The 24,424-nt window shown below is 39.0% G+C and overlaps 2 protein-coding genes across 3 annotated transcripts; both read right to left on the bottom strand.

Moving 5' to 3' along the window:
* Nucleotides 1–153: 153 nt before the first annotated feature.
* herpud1 (homocysteine-inducible, endoplasmic reticulum stress-inducible, ubiquitin-like domain member 1) lies at nt 154–10,665 on the bottom strand. The gene is made up of 8 exons (XM_053622992.1): nt 10,271–10,665; nt 9,640–9,717; nt 8,200–8,277; nt 7,571–7,731; nt 7,248–7,358; nt 6,799–7,155; nt 1,492–1,606; nt 154–1,338 (listed from the first exon to the last, which is right to left on the bottom strand). The coding sequence occupies exons 1-8, from the start codon at nt 10,421–10,423 to the stop codon at nt 1,159–1,161; spliced, it is 1,233 nt and encodes a 410-aa protein (XP_053478967.1). The 5' UTR covers nt 10,424–10,665; the 3' UTR covers nt 154–1,158.
* Nucleotides 10,666–10,858: 193 nt separating this feature from the next.
* slc12a3 (solute carrier family 12 member 3) lies at nt 10,859–23,839 on the bottom strand. 2 transcript variants are annotated; one of them, XM_053622986.1, is made up of 26 exons: nt 22,976–23,839; nt 22,667–22,786; nt 22,261–22,336; nt 21,102–21,197; nt 20,848–20,987; nt 20,642–20,752; nt 20,439–20,550; nt 20,167–20,297; nt 19,892–19,976; nt 19,241–19,404; nt 19,003–19,110; nt 18,756–18,879; nt 18,071–18,172; nt 17,714–17,869; nt 17,482–17,581; nt 17,141–17,252; nt 16,900–17,037; nt 16,241–16,347; nt 16,069–16,151; nt 15,909–15,971; nt 14,351–14,452; nt 14,089–14,200; nt 13,205–13,291; nt 12,921–13,056; nt 12,658–12,725; nt 10,859–12,563 (listed from the first exon to the last, which is right to left on the bottom strand). In XM_053622986.1, exons 1-26 carry the CDS (start codon nt 23,258–23,260, stop codon nt 12,422–12,424), a joined length of 3,060 nt encoding a protein of 1,019 aa, XP_053478961.1. In that variant the 5' UTR covers nt 23,261–23,839; the 3' UTR covers nt 10,859–12,421. The 2 variants fall into 2 exon arrangements, with proteins under 2 accessions (XP_053478961.1, XP_053478963.1); XM_053622988.1 differs by lacking the exons at nt 22,261–22,336; nt 22,667–22,786; nt 22,976–23,839 and adding an exon at nt 21,908–21,952.
* Between the last annotated feature and the right edge of the window lie 585 nt (nt 23,840–24,424).

The following is a 24,424-nucleotide window of genomic DNA, read 5'->3' as shown; positions in this document are numbered from 1 at the left end:
GTTTATCAGCAGCGGGCAGACCAGTTCAATTATGTCTGAAGTTCACAGAAATCAAAAACAGAAAGTGTATGCCAATGCATTAGCACTGTGCCACCATGACAATGCTTGTGTGGCATGCTGTTCAGCAACTTGTAATCCTTATCACAAAGAAGCCACTTGTTTTATTTAAAAGGATTTTATTTCTTCATTTCCTTATACAAAGTTTTACAGCATGTTTCATTCGCATTAGCGAAGCGGATTCTTTTTTTGAAAGAAAAATAAAATGAGAAAAGACAAACTGCTAAATATCAGATCAAAAAAGGTTATTATTTAAATGTATTAATTCAATCATTAAAGAAATTATACTTGTTTGCTTTCAGGTGCCTGCTCATTTACTTTACGTGCTGATGCACAAAAGATTTAAATAAGAGCTAATTATTCATGCAGGATTCAAATTAAAGTTTATCCTACTGTACTTTGTTCCAGAAAGTCACAAAACAAACATTTCCTGGGCTGTTTGTCATATATATTTATGTATATTCTTTTAACTCAGAACATCATACATAATCATACAGAAGCACGAGATAAACCTGAATACAATTAATTCCCAACACAGACCAGTACAGCTAAAATTTGTCATAATCTCAAAGTGTCACACACAAGCCCTTATAAAAGGCATTTGTACACCAAGTATCTATTAATAACCTTCAATGTCAGTCATGTTTGATGAGATAAGCTGTTCTATGTTCCACTCATGGTTTCAATCTCTGGACCATTCCAGGAAAATGAAACCCCGATGACATAAGTACTGTGCAAGGTCATCTGACCAGATGACAGACCGATGCTGGCAGGGAGAAAATTTAAAGTGCTGTGCAGAAACTGTACAGAAACATTTACAAGGTGTTTCAGCACTTATTTACACTATATACACACTATTTGGCTGAAGGAAGAGATGAGTTTTTTGGTCACGTCACCAAACAGCTTGAAAAGGCTGAATGGGCAAACTTGGAGCTTGACTAAGCAGAGTAAAATCTAATCCAGGAAATCACAAACCACATGTTCGTGCAGCAAAAAAACAAAAACAAAGTGCTGGATCAAACTGACTAAGAGGAGGCAGAGTTCTCCTTCATGGTTGGTGCTACTTTTGACTTTACCCGTCTGATAATATTTTTGCCGGACTCAGTTAGCCATAGCTTGAGGAGCCTCAGGGACCAGGGAGGCAAAGAAAGATCTGAAGAAAACCCAGGCTGTCCAGAGAATAGAGGGTCGAACTGGAGATGCAGGAACTGCAATCAAGGGGGGTTGAACATCAGCTTCTCGATCTGTCTCCCCATCCTCCAATTCAGCAGGGGGCACCATCTTTAAAAATACAGAAGGCAAAAAAAATCTCACCAAATTTTCTCAAACATAGTAAAATATACATTTGTGGTTCATTCTTTCAGTCTATACTAATAAAAGCTGCTAAGATAAAGCATATTACACAGAATGTAATGCGCATTATAAATCCCTCACCAGCTCTTGTCTGTCCTGGTTCTGATTCTGCTGGTTCTGAATGACCTCTGGCGCTGGATGGTTTGGAGGGCGAGCCTGAGCTCGTTGTCTGAATGGGAACCAGCCCGCGGTGTGCCTGCATAGAAGAGAAGACAGCGGTCAGGACAACATCCAGAAAATAGCAGGCTTACACACTCTGCCAACTCGCTGCCTGTTACAAGATACTTTCCATGCTAAAAACAGTCCACTGCACCATTTTCAGCTGAAGGACAAAGTACCGGTTAAAAAGCTGGACTCATAGAAGCACATTTGTGATTTTTACTATTCTTAGTATTTCTGATATTTTTTTTAAATATGGAAAAAACGTAGCATTGTGACGGACACTGTTAAACAAATCCAGATATATTTTAGATTTTTCAAAAGCAGCCTTATTGGCAGCTTTGCTCAGTCTTCGCACACTCACCCAACTTCATGATACTTTTCCAGCATGTACAGATAGATGACAAATAAAATGACAAATAAAAACAACAACAAAAAAAAACACCAAACAGTAGAAAAGGTGTTTTAGTAAGGTTTTGGGCAATCACCAGCCACCAGAACAAGTTCGATGCACCTCAGCACAGATTCTACAAGTCTCTGGAACTGTACTGGAGTGATGAACGCTGTTCTTCAAAACACCAGTAGAGGGAATAGCTTCTGGAGGACATTAACAGAGAACGCAGTTCAACTGGGTGGAGGTCACGTGATTTACAGTGATCCTTCTTTCTAAGGAGACAAGCGTAACCAAACCACACCACAATATAACAGCGCCACCAGTTTTCCCTCAGTCACTAGTCTGTACATACCGAGCATTTGTTGGCAACTTCTCAGACTTTCTAAATAATTTTTTTTTTAACTTCTTGAGGAGCATTAAACATGTAAATAGAAAAAATATTAGGAATTAAATACATTTGTATAAGAAACACATTTAAACACGTCAACATTAAAATGTGTTTCAAATAATAAAAAAACATACATTCACTGTGTCCATGTTTTTTTACTTACTTTAGAACAGCTATGCTGCTGTATATAACCTTGTGACCCCTATGTTTACACCACAAGGGTCATGTTTACAGACTGAGCTCCCCTAACCAGGTTTATCATGGCCTTGGAAGTGAAAACGAGCACTGTGGAAAAGTCTCATCAAAACGTTATCTGCACATACACAGAACCAGATACATAAAATACATACAGATGACGTTTATCCGAAAAAAAATGTTTCGAAAGGGAAGGATTCCCAGGTTCTGTTCCCACTCAAACAGCGCTTAGAGTGAGACACACTGAGAGCATGATGATCAGCGAGGGAATGAGGGAAAGAGCCCCTGGATATCCTGTTTGCCAAAGGTCTCATTCCCTTGTGTGTAGGCGAATGTTATGCGAAGTCTAAATGTACGAAACAAATCTTCGATGTATAACAAAAGGCACACACAAATCATTATTCCCACAGGCTCTGTGCTCATTTACCTTTCTCCAGCCTGATAAACCTGCTTGTGTCCTGGAAAGTGAGCGCTCATTTTTATACAGTGCAAACCTTATAAATTACAGAGCATAATTAATCTGGATAATATCGTCAAAGAATGTAAGCTTGCTGACCAAAATGGGATGTTAACACCTAGAGTGAAAGACTGAGTGGCATTAATCACACAGATTGTGTGCAGAAATGAACACACAGTGTGACATCGCTCAGTAACTGACAAACATGAAGTTCTTATTTTTCCTTTTTTGCTTGTCTACCCCCCCCCCCTTTTTATTTTGCATGTCTACCCATGCTCCTGATCAACAATTGCTTTTCAGTAACTAAGTTAAAGTTACAAAATACCACAGAGAGAAAAAATATATCACCATATGTATTGTTGGAGAAAGATAATGACTTCAGTAGTAAGTGCTCAACTCATATATAAATGTACATAAGCTACTGCAGGTCAAATAATTAAACAACATGCTGATGTCAGTCTCCACATAAAGATATATATCATTTTTATAAATAGGATATATAAGGGATAATCCACGGTTAGGTGTCTGTTGCACGAATTTAATGCACGATGTGAAATGGAGTGCATTAAAATTGTGTAATGCACACTTTATCCTACTTATACTGTGGTTACTTGCCAGCATTGACTAGTTCAATCTGTCATTGATGTCTGCAATGCAAAATTTGACTGAAAAGATAAAAATAACGGTTAATTTTTGTTAGTTATTTTATATACAGGATCTAGACAGATCTAGAATTCCGCCCGCTCTAAATCATACACGGATATAAAGTACTGCGATATGATACTTTTATTTGAAGGAATTATAGTAAATAGTTATTAGAGAGAGAGAACACGCGAGCGAATGAGAGAGAGAGACAGAAGAAAGACTGTGCGTGTGTGAATTACTGCGTGTGTCTACTAATAATGAAGCTGTGAGTTTAACTGTATGTTACTACGGTTACAGCTATTTATAGGCAGCACAGTAATTTAGAACAGTGATTAAAATTGACGGGAACTACATGTGGTATACATGGATTTAACCCACACACCTTCCAGCCAATCAGAGTCAAGTATTCGGACAGACCGTGGTATAAATTATTATAAAACCACAGAGTTGTAATAAATATGAGAAAGCTACTTAAGAGATGCAAACTGTGCTGTGATAGGTGGTATTACTACTACTACTACTACATGCTTGGAGCATGTGTGTGGAGAACATGGGGCATTGGTAGCTAAGTGGTTAGGACATTGGACATCTGACTGGGGTTTGATCACGAGGTCAAACCCCAGCACTGCCAAGCTGCCACTGTTGGGTCCTTGAGCAAGCTTAACCCTCAACTGCTCAGATGTATAAAGGAGATAAATGTAAGTTGCTCTGTATAAGGGTGTCTGCCAAATGCTGTAAATGTAAACGAAAACATGCTCACTAAATACTGTATACATTCGTTTCTTCACATTTCCATGCACTTAGTTTATGATTTAAAGTAAGTAAGTAAATTTTATTTATATAGCATGTTTAAACATAGTAAAGTGGACCAAAGTGCTGAACAGGGAAAGAAAAAGTTAAATAGGAAAAAACTGAATAAAACCAAACAGAAAACCGACTATAAAACAAAACTAAAATTTGATTAAAACGCCTGGGAGAAAAGATATGCTTTCAGCCTCTTTTTCAAAATGATAATAGAAGGTGCAAGGCGGATGTCCAGTGGCAACTGATTCCATAAAGGAGGGGCGACGACTGAATACGCTCTATCAAACTTAGTTTTTGAACGGGATCGAGGGACACACAAAAGAAACCTATCAAAAGATCTTAAAAATCTGTTAGATGAATGGGGAATAAGAAGATCTTTGAGATAAGAAGGAGCTTGATCATTAAGGGCTTTAAAAACAAACAACAGAATCTTAAAATGGACTGGGAGCCAATGGAGTGATGCTAAAATTGGGGTGACATGATCATATTTCTGTGCCCTGGTCAACAGCCTTGCAACTGCATTCTGAACCAACTGGAGGCGAGCAAGAGATGACTGAGGAAGACCAAAGTACAATGAATTACAATAAACTAAACATGATGTCATAAAAGCATGAATAACCTTCTCCATCGTTTTTAAGTTTAGAAATAATCAGTCATTGATCAAAAATATTCTTAACAACCAAATTAATTTGCTTGGTTAAACACAAATTCTGAATCCAGGATGACACCAAGGTTCCTAACCTTGGAAGAAATTGAGGGGAAATGATTGCCAAGCTCATTAATGAGGCCATCTCTCAATTTCGGGGGGACCAAAAGCAATTATTTCAGTTTTGTCCTCATTAAGTTAGAGGAAGTTATTTGTTAAACAGTTTTTAATATCGTCGAGACAGTCCAACAATGGCTGAATGGAGTTGCCAACTTTCAACGGTATGTACAACTGGGTATTATCAGCATATAAATTAAAAGAGACATTGTTCCCCCTAATGATATATATGCATCTGCTGGGGAATAAGTTAAAAAGAAGCATGCCCAGAATAGAGCCCTGAGGTACACCGCTAATAATAGGAGCTGAAGATGAGGAGAACTTACCCAACACTACAGAAAAGGACCTGTCTTTAAGATATGAACTGAACCATTGTAAGGCGGTACCCTTGATACCAATCAAATGTTATAAACACCAAAGAAGTACATTATGATCTACAGTAACAAAGAGAGCTGTAAAATCTAATAGCATCAAAACAGCATTTTTACTAGCATCAACCGCAAGTATAATGTTTTAACAAAGCAGACTCTGTGCTATGATAAGCAGTGAAACCAGACTGGAAAGGTTCCAATAACTTAAAACAGGATCAGTTGTGACTGTACAACTTTCTCTAACAGCTTTGACAAGAACGATAGCTTAGAGACAGGCCGATAATTATTAAAGCAGCCCTCATCCAAACCCTGTTTCTTAAGCAAAGGTTGAACAACAGCGTGCTTAAAACAATTCAGGACCACCAAAGCATCCAAAGATGAATTTAATCAACACTTGGATACTGGGGCCAATTATGGGAAAAGTTGCTTTTATAATCTCAGAGGGAACATCGTCAAGTGAGGTGGAAGTTATTTTCATCTGGTTAACCAGATCACATAGTTCCTTTAAAGAAACATGTTGAAAATGATAAAAGGAAACCGAGGTAGCCAGCGAATTCAGGGACAGATCTGAGAACTGTGAAGTGAAGTAAGAACGAATGGTTATAACTTTATCAGCAAAAAGACATTAAAAACCTCTCAAAGTTCAGCTGAGAATTCCCCATGGAACTGGCAACTCTAATTATTGAACTAATCGTGGTGAATAAAATCTTAGGTCTATGACAGTGTGCAGTAATTAAATCAGAAAAATACCTAGACCTAGCTGACTTTGCTGCATTCTGAAACTTAAACAGACAATATTTAAAAATCTCAAAAGGACACAGTTAAACGATCATGCTTCTGTCTCCACTCTACTTTATGACAAGCCTGTCCGAGAGAACGAGTATTAACATCCAGCCAGTAATAAGACTTTCGCTTTGGTTGTTTCGGCTTGAAAGTTGCAACAGAATCTAAAATGTTAGAGAAAAATGTGTAAAATAAGGTAATCAAATCATCAGGCCCAGAGGAAGACCCTGCAGCATTCGACATAGACGTTTCAACAGCATTAGCTAGATAACCATCACTAAACTGAGAGGCAGTAAGTGAATTAATAAAACGGGAGTAATAGCCTAAAGACCTAGTCACAACAGCAGAGCTCGCAGCAGAGACATTAAATAGTCTGAGTAATCAAAGTGGAAAAAATAAAATAAAATAAAAAATGACAGACACACTCACAGGTACATGAGGAGCAGGCTGCTCATCACTAGGATGAAGCGACTCAGATTGGAATAGAAGTAAACTATGCTCAGGAACACAGCGAAGCGAGAGGCGGTGTAAACCCAATCCAACCAATCTCTTTCCACATCCTCCTCGTCCTCCATCACTGGCCCGCCCTGGGCGTTCATGCGCATGTTCTGATTGGCTCCGTCTGGGTTGATAAAGGCAGGGTCTGGGACATTCTGGTTGGCTGGCAGGTTGTCGATGGGAGCCTGATTGGGTAGTCCGGCAGGCACAGCGGCTTGTTGCGGAGTGACTGGTAGTGAAGTAGGAGGGGTCACCGGAACAGAAGCAGCGGCTGCAACAGCTGCTTGACTGGAAAGCAAATAGCAAATGTTTAATTTTCAAGTAGATGGAAACACAAACTAGTGTAAGCTAAGATAATAGTGTAAAGTGATCAAACTTACTACTGCATATAGTACTGTCGAGCGTACATATGCTGCAGCCAAAGGAGTTGCTGTGGGCTGTAAAGTGAGTACGTAGGGAATGCTGGATGGGTCACCACTTCTGGTCTTGGCCTGGTCACAGAAACATACATTTAGACACTTATCTACAGTTCGGTTGCATCATTTTTATCAGAGATGAAACTCAAATTGAGTAAATACTAAAAGTATATAAGTTCTTTCTTGTTCTCATCTTTTAGTACATTCTTCCCTCTCAGAACCTGTACCGACCACTGAGTTTCATTATCCCACTCTCATTGCCCAGACAGGAAACAGCAGGAACTCACGCGGATGTGCTCGTGCCAGTGCCTGTGGCAGGCCATGCAGCAGTGGGCACAGCAGGGGCAGGGTGACCACGCTGTCTGAGACCGGCAGTAGGGGACACAGCAGGCGCAGATGGTGCTGGAGATGAAGTGGCTGGCGACGGCTGCTGCTCTGCTGGTTTGACCTGCGTCACAAGCGATGGGCATGGTTGATTTGTTTATAAGGAAATCAGAGTGCACAAAAAAATAAAAAATCAACTCACTAGTACTGAAACTATGAAATATAAAAAACAACTGCAGTGGTTTTGAAGAAGATGCAAAGTTGGGCTTTCTGGTGGATCATAACAAGCACAGCTGTGTGAGTTTGTTCCAGGCCACCCACTGAGCTAGCACTACTTTCTCCAGACTACTGTCTCTAGTTCTCACTGATGCACAGCACGATGTGAGACTGATGGAAAAATAACACGATGGCGCAATGGCACTGTCAGCAGTGAGCAGCCTGAGACAGAACCTTCTGGAAGTGTCAGAAATACTGCACAGGAAAACTTCAGCTCTCGCATTATTATGCATTCATATAAAATATGCAGAGTTACACTATTTTGTCATAGGCTTATGTATATATACACTGTGTGCATGAGTGTAAAGTGGCCTACCTTAGGTCTGGCTCCCTGCTGCAAATCAGGCTGGGGTTTAAATGCACACACAAGGTGAAGAGTGGGTACTGCGTCCATCTGTAAACACAGGAACATGATGTTATAAGACTGTTAGAAGCTTTTCAGATACCAAGATAGCCTTCAAGATAAACTGAACAGTGCTACTGTACACCTAGTGTTTGTGTCCAAGTGATTGCAAAAACATTATGATGTGCCATAGTGAGCAGCATAAGTTGAAACTAACACATTAAAGAAGTGGACACAAGATAAACCTGTCAGCATTTCTTAAAACTTCGTAACTATGCAAAAAAAAACTAAACAGAGATCAGCTCTATTTACACCTGGGTGTGGGATTGATTTTTAGGTCAAACACTATGAATGAACTTTCTGAATGCACTAGAGCAAAACGTTTACATGACAAAATAATTTTCTGATGTACTGCATGCATCGGCTAAATTTCCTGTTTAAAAAAAAATATATTATTTAACGTTTTATTAACATTGTATGTATTGCTTATGTTCGCGGCTTGCTCATGTTAGAATCTTTTATAGTCACTATTTCAGGATTTGGACTCTAAATGAAACATTATATAAATAATAGTCATATCCGTGTTTCTCTGTCCAATAACTTATTTATGATGATGTTAAGAGATGCTAAATAAAACTGCCACTGAAATCATAGGTTATTGTAGATCTTTTTAATTGTGGCAAACCGAAATAGAAAGTTATATGTAAAGTGCATCACAATAAAGGTCTTCATATATTGTGATGTGATTTTTTTTGACATATTGCCCACAGCTAGGATTGACATTAAACATAATATATTAAATATGATGTGATATTTAACATGTTCTTGAATTTAATTAATATACAGTACTGTGTAAAAGTCAGAGCCCAACCTTTGGTTTTCAATCAAATGCCCGTTCAGTACTTATATAGTCAATTACTCAGTGGCAAACTATAACGATAAGGAATTAAAACTTAAACCAAACAGCCATGCAATACTTATTTATACAGGTGAACATTCAATATTAAAAATAAAAAAGATTTTATACTGTTTTTTTTTAACTGTTGAAGACCAAGACCATAGTGTGATTTTCTGTTAAATATATTTTCTCATCATTATATTTATTGTTCATAAATCACACTATTGTTGCCAACAATCTGCTGGCCTGAAAATGGATTTAATGTACCAATACACAGTTTCCCCATTATTATAGTTTGCCACCAAATAAATAACAATAAGAACTGAATGACCACGTGACTGAAAACAACACGCCCCGACTATTTGACTGTGTTTGTGTATGTTATACAAAATGTGTACGCATGGTATACCATACAAACCCATGCAAAATACTCCGTACATTCTGTGTTTATTGCACAGTAGTGCAACTTTTCAAAAACAACACCACCAACAAAAATCATATAACAACCCCTTTACCTTCCTAAAAACATCTCTGAGGTGCAGGTTGTCTGTGAGCAGTTTGCCTGAGTAGATGAGTCTCTGGTCTTTTTCAGCCTGTTCAGAAGGAAGAAAGTGTCAAATGTAATAAACAAACGAAGGAAGTGAAGGAAATTCCCTAGAGAAGAGAAACCAGCTGCTCTTTTGACGCAGCGTCGGTATGTTTCATAAGAGAGTTCTCTGGGGGGTTAAAGCCAACTCGCCGTGTAGCTATGTAAATTCGTGATAAACATGGGATTTATGTAAATACACGGGCACGCGCCTAGAGCTAACCTGAGTGAGTGTTAGCCACATTAGCTAACAGCGGAAGTACGTCTGTAATAGTGCAATGGAATGCGGTCAGCCAGCTAGCTATTTAATGAGGAAAAGTTAATAATAATCGTAATATAGCTCACACGCCGTGTTTATACACCAACAAAGCAATAAAACACGATTAAGCGGAATTAACAGTGTACAGTAACGACACTTGAGAAAATGTGGTAATGCTAGCTTGCTAGCTAATACAGAGAGCTGATACCCGCTCTCTAGCTAAGTCTCTAGCAGCCCAGCTAGCTTCCTTCAGTTATAAACACGTTAATCACAAAAAGAGCACCATAAACTAACAACTCACCGGTTTGGACGGATAAAAGCTCGCCAAATGAGTTTTCAGGTCCTTCACCGTCCAGTTGATGTTCACATCTTCGACTGTCAGATCACCATGAAGTTGATTCGGCGTTTTAATCACAACTGAAATCGTATCCTTTTCCGAGATCTGGGAATCCATTTTCTTTGTCTGTCTCAACAGAGACGTTACTTTCAGCTCTCAAAGGCACTAAGGTAGTGAAACGCAGGGTAAAGTTACGTCAGTGTTCGCATGTATAAAACAGGTCCGGGTGTTAGGAAGTTCTCCGGCTGCTGGAGATGATTAACGCTACAGCGCTGACCCGAGGATTAACGAAGAAGCGGGGTCCAAGCCGTCTACGGAACTTTGAAGAAGATGACAGCTCGTGAGATATACTGGGTGTGTGTGTTTCCAAAACACACTGTGGCTGAACGTGATTGGCTGAAAGGCGCTCGTGCACAGACGTGGAGCCTATGCGGAAGTCCCACGCACTGCGCAGACTCAGTCCGCCTGTTGTAGGCGGAAAGTTTGGCTTCAAGATAAACCCATGAGTTGCATCACTTTATGGTGAAAGAAAATGACTGCTTGACACAGGTGTCAACTTATCCGTTTATTTAGTTAAAAATAACAATAAATACAACTCAGCAAGGCTTATAGACTTAAATTGTTACATGTTTCTATAATCTCAATCAACAGAAAGTCTGGTTATTTAATTAGTTTAGTTATTACCTGAGGGAGTGGGGAAAAGATGGGGGAAATGGTACTTAACCCTGGTGAAAAATCCAGCATGACTGACTGCCAAGACACTCAAGCTGATAGTCCATCTTTGCCAGCTGCTAGGTTTTCCAGCTTCCTTATTACATGTCTAATCTGATAATAAATAAAATGTAAGATTTTCTAATTGCCATACTGTTGTATTCATTTATTTATTCATTCATTTCCAGTAATTGTTGTATCCTGGCCAGGGTCGTTGTGGATCTGAGGCAGGAATACACTCTTCTGGATGGGAAGAGTCCATCGCAGGACACCATGCATAAACACACACACACACACACACATATATTCATTCACATCTAGGGGCAATTTAGCATAGCTAGTTCACTGTACTATACCTGTACACTTATACTATTTCATCTCATCAAGCACATGATGGTAGAGCCAAGCTGGTAGGACGTTGAAAGTGTTTCCCTATTCTGAAAGGGCTCTCCACTGTACACTTTACAGTTTTTCTACACACTCAATAATAAAGGTACCAAACTCTTTTCCTTGTCACCCTGATGGCACCATCATTTTTGTATCTTTCTATCTTTTGTGCCATATACCTTTAAAAAAAATTATTTAAGATACATAATTGGACCTTAAGAACCAGTACTCACTCATTAATTAATTCATCCTCAAATTGCTTTATCCTGGTCAGGGTCATGGTGGATCTGAGTGAAAGTCTATCCTGGGGTGCCATTATATGGATCCATGCACACAAACAATGACACATTCAGTCAATTCACACACTAGGGGCAATTTAGAGTAGCTAATCCACCTAGGATATGGAGAACATGGAGGAAACCCATGTAGACATGAGGAGAACAGGCAAAACTCCACATAGACAGTAACCCAAGCTCACAATCAAACCTGACCCTGGAGCTGTGAGGTCACGTTACGTGCTGTACCACCATGCCACCTACAGTTGTGTTATTTTCTTAAAAATAACTAGTCTATGATGTAGCATTAGTAGTGGTAATTCAGAAACTGTTTCTTTGCCAGCTGGCTAACCTGGTCTACCAGTTTGAACAGCTCAACCTAGGTTTTGGCTGCTGGTATCTGGTTAGACCAAGCTGGATTTTTCATTAGGGAAATTATTTAAATGAAATAATTAAAAATGACTTAGGAAATAGGCTACCTTCAATCTGTTTGCACTGATTATCATTTTACGAATTATGAGTTAAAGACAGTAAGTTCAATAAATGTCACGCATAATAGAAAAGTTCTAAACGCATGTGGCTGATAAAAACTCCACATGGTTGATAAAAAACCCCATTAAAACCAAGACTAGATTCAAGAACTACATGCATACTAAGTCTTACTTTACACCATTCTAGGATTGAAAGGCACAGGTGTCATACACTTTACAGCTGATACTGATAATCTTTCTTTGGTGTTTGATCACTGGCAATAGAAGGTGAGTACACTCTCCTGGTTGCCTCTGACAAGCAGCACTGGAGGTCGCAGGTCACGTGATAAAGTTTCCAACCAAGCCATGTAAAGAGCACTAGGACATGCTCCTCTCCGACCAATGGGCATGGTTCTGTCAAGCAAAAAAGCCAACAACTCCTTAAGTAACAATAACATCTGACATATGAATGTTGAAATAGAGATGATATAATCTGAGGTGAACTTACACAATAATCAAAGCTGCATCCCTTGAATAGTCTTGTAGGACTTCATTAAGGCGGATCTGTCTAAAGGACTGCAAAGTAGATAAATACACAGAAATATTAATTATGAACAAGCAAAACAAAAATTAATTGTGCAATAATACTAACTAGTCTATGGAGTTAGTTGTTGCAAATTCATATACTACATGTACAAATAGTGTGTATATACAAGTCTACTACTGATTCAATGAATCTATTTACCTATTTTCATCAACTTGGAAGTTTACCTTTGCTGTATTTTTCTCTATTTCTTCGTCAGACACTATCCATGGGCAGTCATGGGTGCGCTGCCCTACCCCTTCCTCATTCTTTTGCAGAGTATGTGCCCTATAAGGTGCTAGAAGGTCCTCAAACTTCTTAACACTGTTAAAATGGACGAAATGTGTCCAGGAGTAAAGAAACGTTGTAAAAACTTTCACTCAATAACTAAAATAGCCATTATGTATAATAAAACAGTTTGGATATCTGCATAGGTTAAAACTGAGAGTTGAATGATAAAATATGGAAATACTGTTCAGGTTGTGGTTTCTCATTGATGTCGGGAAGAACGTAGATCTCGTGGAAGCCAAGACGAAACTTGCTGATGAGAGCTGTGAGCCTGGAGAGTAGAGAGAGAATACTCTGACTCAGCAAGCTAAAGAAATGCATCTGCATTCCACACTTAAAACCAGTGTATTCATCATAATGATCAAAACAAAAACAGATTGATGTCTTTTTGTTCAAATTTCCCTGTATTCATGTTAGAGCCTGCTAACATTCACTTTGTGGGGCAATTTAACATAGCCAGTACACCTACGTAGTCAATTTAGCACAACCAGTAGTCCTACGTAGTCAATTTAGCATAGCCAGTACACCTACGTAGTCAATTTAGCATAGCCAGTACACCTACGTAGTCAGTTTAGCATAGCCAGTACACCTTAATAGCCAATTTAGCATAGCCAGTACACCTACGTAGCCAACTGAGCATACCAAGTAGTCCTACGTAGTCAATTTAGCATAGCCAGTACACCTACGTAGTCAATTTAGCATAGCCAGTACACCTACGTAGCCAATTTAGCATAGCCAGTACACCTACGTAGTCAATTTAACATAGCCAGTACACCTACGTAGTCAATTTAACATAGCCAGTACACCTACGTAGCCAATTTATCATAGCCAGTACACCTACGTAGCCAATTTAGCATAGCCAGTAGACCTACTGATATTTTAGTAAGTGGTGGGAGGAAACCTATGCAGAGAGAGGAAGAAGCATGCCAAATTATGTATAATTATTATGAGTAATTATGTTTTGTATTTGCAGTTTACATTTTGCTGCTTTTTCACAATGATAAATGAACAGACTTTTAACAGACATTTAACTGTTAAACAGGATTTTATGATTGCAGCTCGACTTACTCCTGTTTTTGTTCCTCAACACGCTGAATTTCTCCTCCAACGAACACTCTTACTTTACACCTACCCCAGCGCTTCTTGCGCTTCAGAAGGTAGGGCAACAATAGAGTCAGACCTGTCAACACACAGCATTTGTCACTGTTGCATCATATACATATGTTACACTGACATTGCTGTGCAGTGCAGTGTTGAATCCTGCCACAAATCTGTATCCAAATGGATGATTTTGTAGGAACTTATTTTATGTGCTTGACTCTATATTCACCTCCATCATCAAACAGCCAATACACATCAATGGTCTTCTTTTCCTGTTTGGACTGAAAAACAGTGGTGGGTTGCGGCATAGCCAGCAGTGATTCTGGGTCCACTGCAAAAAAAGGAGGAAATGTTTCATAAATATCAGCGTAATCCAAGCATAAAATATTTAACTTTCAAACAACTGCATCTAATGGTGTGAAGCTTCATTTGATGGATCCTATATGATATTGTTCATTTTCTAACAATGGGCCTCATTTCTAGTAAAGTTGTGTATAAATGTTTGCCTAAGCCAAACTGAACTAAAAATGGGGCTAGTGGTAGCTCAGAGGTTAAGACTCTATACAGCTGATCAGAAGGTTATGAGTTCAAATCCCAGGACCTGCTGAGCAAGTGGCACTCCTTAAGCAAGGCCCTTAACCCTCAACTGCTTAGCTGTATAAATGAGATAAATGTAAGTGGCTCTGATAAATTCAAGGGCATCTGCCGAATTGCATAAATGTAAAAATTTCTGCCAGATTTACAAAAGTTTTGGAAACTTTTTCAATCATCCGTAAAGTGCAAAGCATGTTCCTGACACAGCTCATTTGCATGTAGTGACGCCCACAAAACATGAAAGTTCAAGTGCAAATTCAGCCAGGTGTACTAAATGAACAATGAGGGTAAAGGCTGAAAGCCAGAAGTGGAAGTTATTTTGACTAATTTCTATGCCAATAAAATTATTTGCTAACATGTTATATTAATAATAATACTAATAATAAGCCAGCACTAAATCTTCCATGAGTTGAGATATTTGTTTATGGTTCACGGCTATGCACCAACAGACTGGCCCATCTTCTGTTTATACAGTGGCATTTCTTTTGTGGTAACTGAATTATTAATTGTATTTGTCTTAATTTATGTGTTTGTGTTGGCTTTCTTTATTTTTTTTCATATTCTTTAATGAATGCCAATGATATAAAATGACTGGGGTTCACAAACTGCTCTTGATGATATTCTTAGCCTCTGACCTAGCGAACTAGCTTGAGGATGTGTTTTTGATAGAGACTACAAAGCACTTCTATAAGTTGCTTTCTGCTAAATGCTTTAATTGTGATTAAAAAATAATCTATTTAAATTGGTAATATATTACATATATAAAAGTGCAGTAATCTGTGCAAATTATGCGATTCGAAGTTGATCGAGTCAAGGTTTATATGAGTTAGTCTTGCTCATTGCTAGTCACATGAGTTTTTTTTTTTCTGAAATTACAGGATTTTCATGAAGACCAAATTTCTTGTGTAAACACTCGTACGAATGATTTACGGATAAATCCGTTCACATCCAGGTTGATAAATGTTTGATTTTGTTTTTAATTGTGCACTATTTTGCCATGGACTCTTGAATAATATATTTTATGTTGTGCTCCTTTAATTTTCTCCAAGTCATGTCTACTAGCAAGTATATTCTACAGAGTATCTCAAAAGAAACAGCAGGTCAAAAAAGTAGAACTTTCAGTGTTTATATGCATATTTGTTGTCCACCCCCAACTGCACTCAACATTGACACCAGAGTGTTGTGATGCATACATGTGTTGATAGTAGGTCTCGCATCAAGCCCTGGCTCTGCGGCTGCCTCAAATCCTTGGTTTACTGCAGTAAAATTAAGATCATGGTAAGGATCATGATAGTCTATTTCAAATAAATAAAACATTAATTTTTATATATTTATATAAAAAATTACCATTACCATGTGCTTGCATCTTATAAGATAAATCAAGACCTTCTTTCATCCGAAGGACACATACACCATATTGCAGGTCAAACGAATCACTAAGAAATATATCACAATGATATTTCACTGTCACAAGGGATTTCATCAAAAGCTGTTAAGTTTGTGTGCTGGTGAAACTAAGACTTACTGTAAAATGCCTATGTAATTATCAATAATAGTCGGTGGACATTTGCACCAGTTCTTCTTAAATCCCATGACCAAGACATTAGGTCGAATCCGACCCAGACCTGCACCCTACAGAGACATATCAGAATCAACTCAAGAGAGGAATCACACCAGGAAACGTCAAATAGTTATTAAAAAGCAAATGATGAACCAGGGAACTGAACAGGGAATATACAGAGTTGATATGTTTAAAAAAGTTTCTTAACCATGCAGTGCCCGGGTAAGTATTCACCCCCTTGAACATTTCCAAATTTTGTAGTGTTACAACCTGGAACTGAAATAAAACAGAATTTTTACAGGCTTCTGATAAGTCCTTGGCTTTCCTGATGCTGTTTGTTTAAATATGTTCTTTAATCAGCTCTGTGCTTCTCCAGGAACAGGTGTGAGACTTTAATTGCAAGCAAGTGGACTCAAATAATTGTAACTGGTTGCACTGGAACTAATTAAGGGGATTCAGAGGAATTTCTTTTTCTCCTCACTTCAAAATGATGGGCTAATTTGTATAGCTTCAGGACATAATCTGAATTAAGTACATTTCAGTTTGTAACACTACAAAAGTTCAAAGGGTGTGAATATTTATGCAAAAACAGTACTTGTGCATAGATGTGGTGGATGAATGACCTGCAGCAACATCTGTGCACCACTGCGCAGGTCATCAGCAACTACTCCATGATAGAAAGATTTGATGCCTCGCTTGTTGAGCCATGTCACATGACTGCTGCTGTTGGCGGCATCCACAGCGTTGGGTGATGGGCCTCCCTGTGGAGCAGACATAACTTTGATGATAAATTTCATATTATGTTTTTGGCTACGGGTATATAACCTGTTCATTGTCTAAATTATAAAGACCAAATCGACTTACTGTGATGACATTCCCACACATCATCAGACTCTGGTTTTTGGTGAAGGTGCCTACAAAGTCCACCAGAGCTGGCCGCAAACTGGGAGGCCCAGTAAGAACCAGACACTGTGGCCTGAGAGAAGAAAACATAAGGTGAAGACTCAGACAAAGAGGGGAATAATGAGAAAGGGATCAAGAAATGCAACAAAGAGACTGGAATTTGACTTCATTGTTAATGCTGTTTGTGTGTGTATGTGTGTGTGAGAGAGAGAGAGAGAGAGAGAGATAGATCACTTTATTCACCCCAGGGGGAAATGTAGTAGTAGATGTTGTGTATATTTGCCTCACTGAATATGAAATACCTGTAATTCTTTATGTGCTCATCTACATGGTTGAGACCCACACAGTAGGACAGTGCCATGTTATATGAGCCTGCTTGCACGGAGGAACCCCAGTTTACAGCTACGACAACAATATTCTGAGATTAGGCCACTATAGTGTGATTACAAAAAACACATACTGTATAAACCTTAAGCAAGTGGTGCATAATACATTGTAGTTTTTATCATGGGTTGGAATGCACGGTTGCCTTACACGGTTTCTTGTAGAGCACATATCCCAATAGGAAGAGTACTATCCCAATGGCAATGAGAGCAGCCCACCAGGTGAGCAAGAACATGATGACTACTGACACCACAGCACCCACCAGAGACGCCCACTTACTGTAGTACCGAAATGAGGGACGCCAACCTGTACACACATAGATTGGAAATAACACATGCTGGCAATACATTTGTTGAGTTCATTATTAAGCTACTACAATATACGTAGCTGTATTGAATCTACCTACAGCCATTATCCACAAAGAATTTATACTACTAGTCTTATCCTTTACATAGATTATTATACGTAAGTAAACAGAATTGCAGATGAAATGTTTTACATTGTCACCTGGAGAGTTGGTGATGGAGGCATGGAAACAGCTGAAGTTGATGAGGGCATAGGAGCACAGGAAAAAGTTGGAGATGATAGGAGCAATAGTGTTCAGTTCAGCTGAAATATATTTTGGATGGGAAATATCACTATTTATTAGGTGCACATAGAGATTATTGTGCATCAGAAGTTAGTGCAGCAGCGGCTCGTGACCGTAGATTTTGGTGGGGCAGGACGACTTGGCCTAAAAAAAAAATTAAGCCGAGATCTTATAAAACTTGACTTAAGCTATAAACTACAATCTAGTGAATTTTTAGAATAACCCTGTAATAGGCAGCTGAGAGTCATCAACATATTGTGTTATCCAGCATATAGTCTAGCAGCTTGTTATGAGCAATTTTAGACATACCATTGTTCAACTGTTTTAAAACAACGCACTTCATCCCAAGTGAAGGTGAAGAAAGGTGACAAAATCAGTGGAACAATCGCTTATATCTGTCATATAGCAATTTAAAAAAATCATTCTTCATTCAAAAGAGGCAATGGAATTTAAAATGTATGGCATTGTAAATGAGGACTTTATGAAGATTAACATTTGTTGAACAGCTGATAGAAGTATATGGTAGGGTTCTGCCCCACAAGCACCTCTGGATGAGCCGCCACTGAGCTAGCGCTTCTGAAATATTTTAGTATTTCTGCCTACCAATGAGAATGAAGCATACAGCAATGATATAGGTCAAGAGGTAGCTTCTGTATGGCTCATCGTTCTTTCCATAGCCCTTTCCAAAAAAACCAATCCCTGGATACAACTTATCCTTGCAAAGACACTAGTACAAGACAGATAAAAAAGTTTGCCACATTCATCATTTGAACAAATTGGTGAGATAAGACATCACATTTACACTTAGAACTACACACAAAGCAAAAGAATCTGTTCAGTGAAAAGTCACCTGAAATACTTTGGGGGCTGAAACCAGGCAAGCCAGAGCTGAGGACAAAGTAGCTCCAAATATACCAGCTGCAATCAGAGGTGCAACTCCAGACACCATACTCATGGTCTCAAGTGACAAAAAAAAAATAGTCATTACTATTGATTCATTAACAAATATACCTAATATTTTAAATTATCCAGTTTTATTATATCAACTGGAACTGTAAATATTAAAAATATATATAACTTATGGGTACTTGGTAATTATTGCTAAGGCCATAAGTGCAGGTCTTGTTGGCAATGCAATCGCTGAAGTTCCAGCCATATTTACAGGGAGTCCCCAGGCAGTCCTCAACATCAGACCCAGTGATTAGAAGAGTGTCATTGAGATTACCAGAAGCATCACGCACTACACATGAGCCTGATACAGAAAAAAAATGTATTTCAATATGCTGACAATCAGGAAATCTTTTCTTTCATTCGTTCATTCATTAATCGTGAGCGTTATCCTGATCTGGGTCACACTGGAACTGGAGCCTATCCCAGGAACACTGGGCTCAAAGAGGGAAAACACCTTGGATGGAATGCCAGTCGATCATAGGGACCATACACAGACACATATACACTCTAGCATGTTTTTGGGCAAGGGGGGCAGAGAGGTCAGAGGGAACCCAAGCGAACACATGGAGAACAAGCATGCAAAATTCCACACAGAAGTAGCCCAAGCTCAGATGTTCCCTGAAGTGTTCACTCAAGTGTTCCCCTTGAGTTGGGACCACTAGCTACTGTGCAACCGTACCACTCCAGGCAAAATCCTGTTGCATTTAAATGTGTAGTGACAAAATCAGACAAAAACAACAAATAGTACAGTTGTATGATTTTCCAAAATAAATGCTGCTGCCACTTACCAATGGTAGCAGAGATGATGAGATAAGATATGGTGGTCCAGAAAATGGCTAGCATTGTGCCACGGGGTATAGCCACATTTGGGTCCTATGAGGGTGTGTGTGTGTGTGTGTGTGTGTGTGTGTGTGTGTGTATGTGTTAGAATATGGAAACATATACAGAAAAACAATACAAATAAGCACACATATGTGTATCCAAGGGATTTCATGAGATTTATGCAGCATAAAGGGGTACATAACTTATGAAAAAACGAATTTACTGAAATAGCTAAACTTGCCTTCAGGTCTCCAGAGATATTGGCTCCTGCAAGAATGCCTGTGGCTGAGGGAAAGAAGATGGAGAACATGCCAAAGAAGCTGCCTCCTGGCCCACGCCAGCTGGGCACAAAGTTTTCTGCAAAAATATCCGCTGGTAGGCACAAAGAAAAGCATACTGTGAGACACAGGCACTTATATATATATATATATATATATATATATATATATATATATATATATATAAAATCTGTTGAGAGGAAGCATATGATCCACAATCATGCCACACTCTGACCTCGGTAGCTGAAGAAGCCTTTAGCCTGCTTCTGAGGAGTGGCAGGGATGATGGTGCCAACAATGTAGTTTGCGAAGGAAACCATGATAACAAAGAAGAACAAAACCTGGGCCTGATGGATTGGTTAACAACACAGTTTGCTCAGGTCAGGCTGCTTAATTCAATATGCTATAAACAAAATGCTCTTTGATTCTGACACAGACCTTGGACTCCCACTCCATACCAGCTAAAGAAATTGCCAGCAGACAGGTGACAGTGATTACACCAATGATGCGGATGTCATTGAGGGGGTCTACCATGCTTGTACCACTCTCCTAACATTGGACACAAGAAGGAACTTTTATCACAAATGTTGTTCCTCTAGGATTTGGAAACTCAGTGTGAAAGTGTTCGGATGTTTTCAGCCCACCTGCATTAGTGCTTGTACAGTCTCAGCAAAGCCTACGGTGTGCATAGCCACAGCCACTGCATTAGCGAATGCAAAGATCAGTCCAATGGATCCTCCCAGCTCTGGACCCAAACTGCGTGAGATCAGGAAATAAGTGCCACCTGTGGAAGAATTAAGGCGAAAATTATGAACTAATAATTATAAATTATTTCTGGAGAGGTATGTAATGTGTTTCCATGTAATGATGTGCGGAGTAAAATGAGTAAAAGTCCTGCCTCCTTTGACTTTGCCATTGGTAGCGATGGCAGAGGTAGAGAGGCCAGTGATCCCAGTGATGCAGGAGGAAAGCAGAATAATAATCCAAGTCAGACCTTAGGAACAAGACAAAGTCAATTTATATTACATTTATATTAGAACAAGTTGCCAACATAAGTGTCCCTAATGGAACAGACCAGAATACCTTTTGAAATACAGTATAAAAGTTTTACGACAAATCTGGGGTTGTGTTCATGAAACATTCATATGATTTCATGCATTTGATATTACATGGTAATAATATACAGGTACATACAGTACATTACGTAACCAAGTTTTATGAATCCTGAGAGTGTCATGAAAATAAACAATACGGTCAAAAATATGTGGACACCTGACCATCACAAACATATCTAGTCCTTCCTCAGACTTTTGCCACAAATTTGAAGGCACACAATTGTCACAATAATTTGAGTGGCCCAAGCCCTGACCTTAACCCCACTGAACACATTCGAGATCTTCGAATTAGAACACCAAGTGTGCATCAGGCCTCCTCACTTATCATTAATGCCCAACCTCATTAATTCTCTTGTGGTTGAATGAGCAGATGCCCCAAAGGCATGCACCAAAATCTAGTGGAAATCTTTTCCAGAAGAGTGGAGGCTGTTATAACAGAATGGGGGGAAGGGAGGGTTTGACCAACTCGATGTTAATGCCCATATTGTAGAATGGATAAATATGAGTGTGATGGTCAGGTGTTCAAATACTTATATAACATATACTGTATATATGTATACAAACAAAATGTAAACGTTTATGTAGTAACCTTTATTTGCTCCTATAAACCAGGACAGTAGTACATGCTTGATCCCCCCTGATGCACCTTTAGATCAGATCAGTTTCATATATTAATCTGACTCTAATTCTGAAAATGTTTAGGAAATGTTATGAAAAAAAGTCTGAGTGTATAAGGATATTTAAGAATGATGCAAGCTTTGCAATTAAACAAAATAGGATTTACGAACATCATTTGCATGTTTCATAAATCATTCATAGCGCGTACACATTCAGTCACATCTTTAGAAATGACGTGCCCAATACTCATACAGCCATAGCACCCATTTGGTTACAAAACTTCTCTTGAGTCAGGGTTGCTGGAATAAAGAAAGACTGATGTACCAATTCCAGCTTGAGAAGTGATCCATGGAAGCCTCAGGTACAGAATCACTCCCCAGATGTTGAGCATACAACGGACCTGCGGAACAAAATCACAGATGTTCCAGGTTACAAGGCAACTCTAAAGAATCAGATTCTCTTCCTGTACAAGCAAAACCTCGAGTCCATGAAGGTCGTTTTCATCATCTATGTACATACACAATAACTGGTTGGATGGAAATGTGTCCAAAAAGCCAGGGATAATAGAATTTACAACTGCAGTCTAATCAGCCAATGCTGCAATTTATTCCAAACCCAATGTCCAGCACAAGGATTTGTATATAATGTAGTACTCACAGTGATGATATTCTTACATGAGTCGTATTAGGAATATTATACACTGCAGAGATGAGCTTTTATTGCCCCTTACCATGACACCCTGTACCCATCCAAAGCGAGTGGGCTCTGGAGGAGGTTCTGCAAGCTCTTCATCAGGGCTCTCTTTGTTACCACTCGTCTCCTCATACAGAGGAGGTGGGGAACTATCATCCTACAAGATTAAAGAGTTTTCAAATGAACTTATATAAATACAATTAACGTTTAATACTGTTTCTCGTATTAAAGCTTACATAAAACCACAGTTAACAAATTCAAACTTTATCATTGAAAGAACTGAACCTATATTATTCATTATTATTCATGCCATGAATCTAGCGAAATCTAATCCGGTACCACCTACCTCATGGTTGGTGTGTAGCTGAAAGAGAGAGGGTCTTATTTTTTTCGTTCTCCCATAAACCTCTGTATTGGCATAAAAGTCATAACTAGGTGGAGAATCTAGTGTATCATATCCAGACAGCACGGCAGAGCCACGCGGGGTCACTCCACCATTCAGGTCATAACCACCGTTTTCCTCTATAGCATACCGATGGCTGTCTCCACCACTGAGTGCTAGAGAGACAGCGTATTGGCTTCTGAATGAAGTGAGGTTGATCACCTCCTTATTATGTAGCGGGTCCTCCATGAGTGAGTTGAAGCTAGTGTGAGTGGGGGACTGGTGGACGGGTTATATTGTACCTGAACCGGAAATGTTCTTGGTTTTGCTCTTGGACTATACGAACAGAGGGCCATTTTGCATTTTTTGTAATGGTCAGTAATTCTTAAAGAGCTGCCCCAGGGTGTTTGGCTTGTACTTGAGCTTGTTAACATGATTACAACACAGTGAACACAGTGATTGAGATGTAAAGCAGGATAACCTTCCCAGAGGCTCTAAAGGACACTCTCGCTTCCTCAAATTTAGACCAATTCTCCTATTATATTGAGTGTCCATGGAAATATGGTTCTTTCCAAGACCAGTCATTAAAATGAGGAAGCAAATGCAAATTTAATGAGGAGTCTATAAAAGCAAACTCATTCTACTCGTTATGCACTAACCTGAATGACCAAACCAATTGAACAATCTGTTCAACACTGAACTGATTTGTACTGTTGCATTTCAATTCTTCCTTGGTGACCTTCGCTTCAGCAAGTCATGTAATGCCATGTAAAACATTTTGACAAATCATTAGCGTTTCAGCTGAACGACTTTTACCTAAGGCACTGAATAATCATTCTTTCAGTTCCTCATTAACTTACATGCTCAAGTCCACAAATACATGTGACCCAAGGTGCAGCTCTAGGTTAAGTAATTATTTCTACAGAAATTGCTCTGGAAGGCTCACTGCTGGGTTCGTCACTTTGCAATTAGAGCAGATCTCACAAATCTGTCCACAGGTGCTCCCCTGTTGACTGTCTTCCTTTCAGCTTTCTGATTAATTTTCTATAATTAGCCATACAAAAGAGTTCACATGGGAGGGTTTTGCTAAGTGGTCACTGAACAGCCCCATAGAACATGGAACATTTGTAGTTGATAGAACTCCTGTAATGGCACGTAAAACCAATGATATGGTTTGTTTTACAAAGAGAGAAGTTAAAAAAAAAAAAGAAAATCAACGAGATATACATGTACAACAAACCAAATATAGGACACAAGATTTCAATGGATTTGACAAGGCTTTTATTTCAACTGCTATAAAACAGATCTGGAATCCATATGAAAATGGCAGCAGTCAGAGGTGATGTTCTTCATCACGATGTTGGCAGCAGTGTGGGGCCACCCTGGTGTTGTGAAATAGCCGGGTTATCGCGG

The sequence above is a fragment of the Ictalurus furcatus genome, chromosome 4 (assembly GCF_023375685.1).
Source record: "Ictalurus furcatus strain D&B chromosome 4, Billie_1.0, whole genome shotgun sequence".
NCBI lineage: Eukaryota > Metazoa > Chordata > Actinopteri > Siluriformes > Ictaluridae > Ictalurus > Ictalurus furcatus.
The sequence above is the reverse complement of the archived record's forward strand: the minus strand, read 5'-3'. Positions and strand labels throughout refer to the sequence as shown.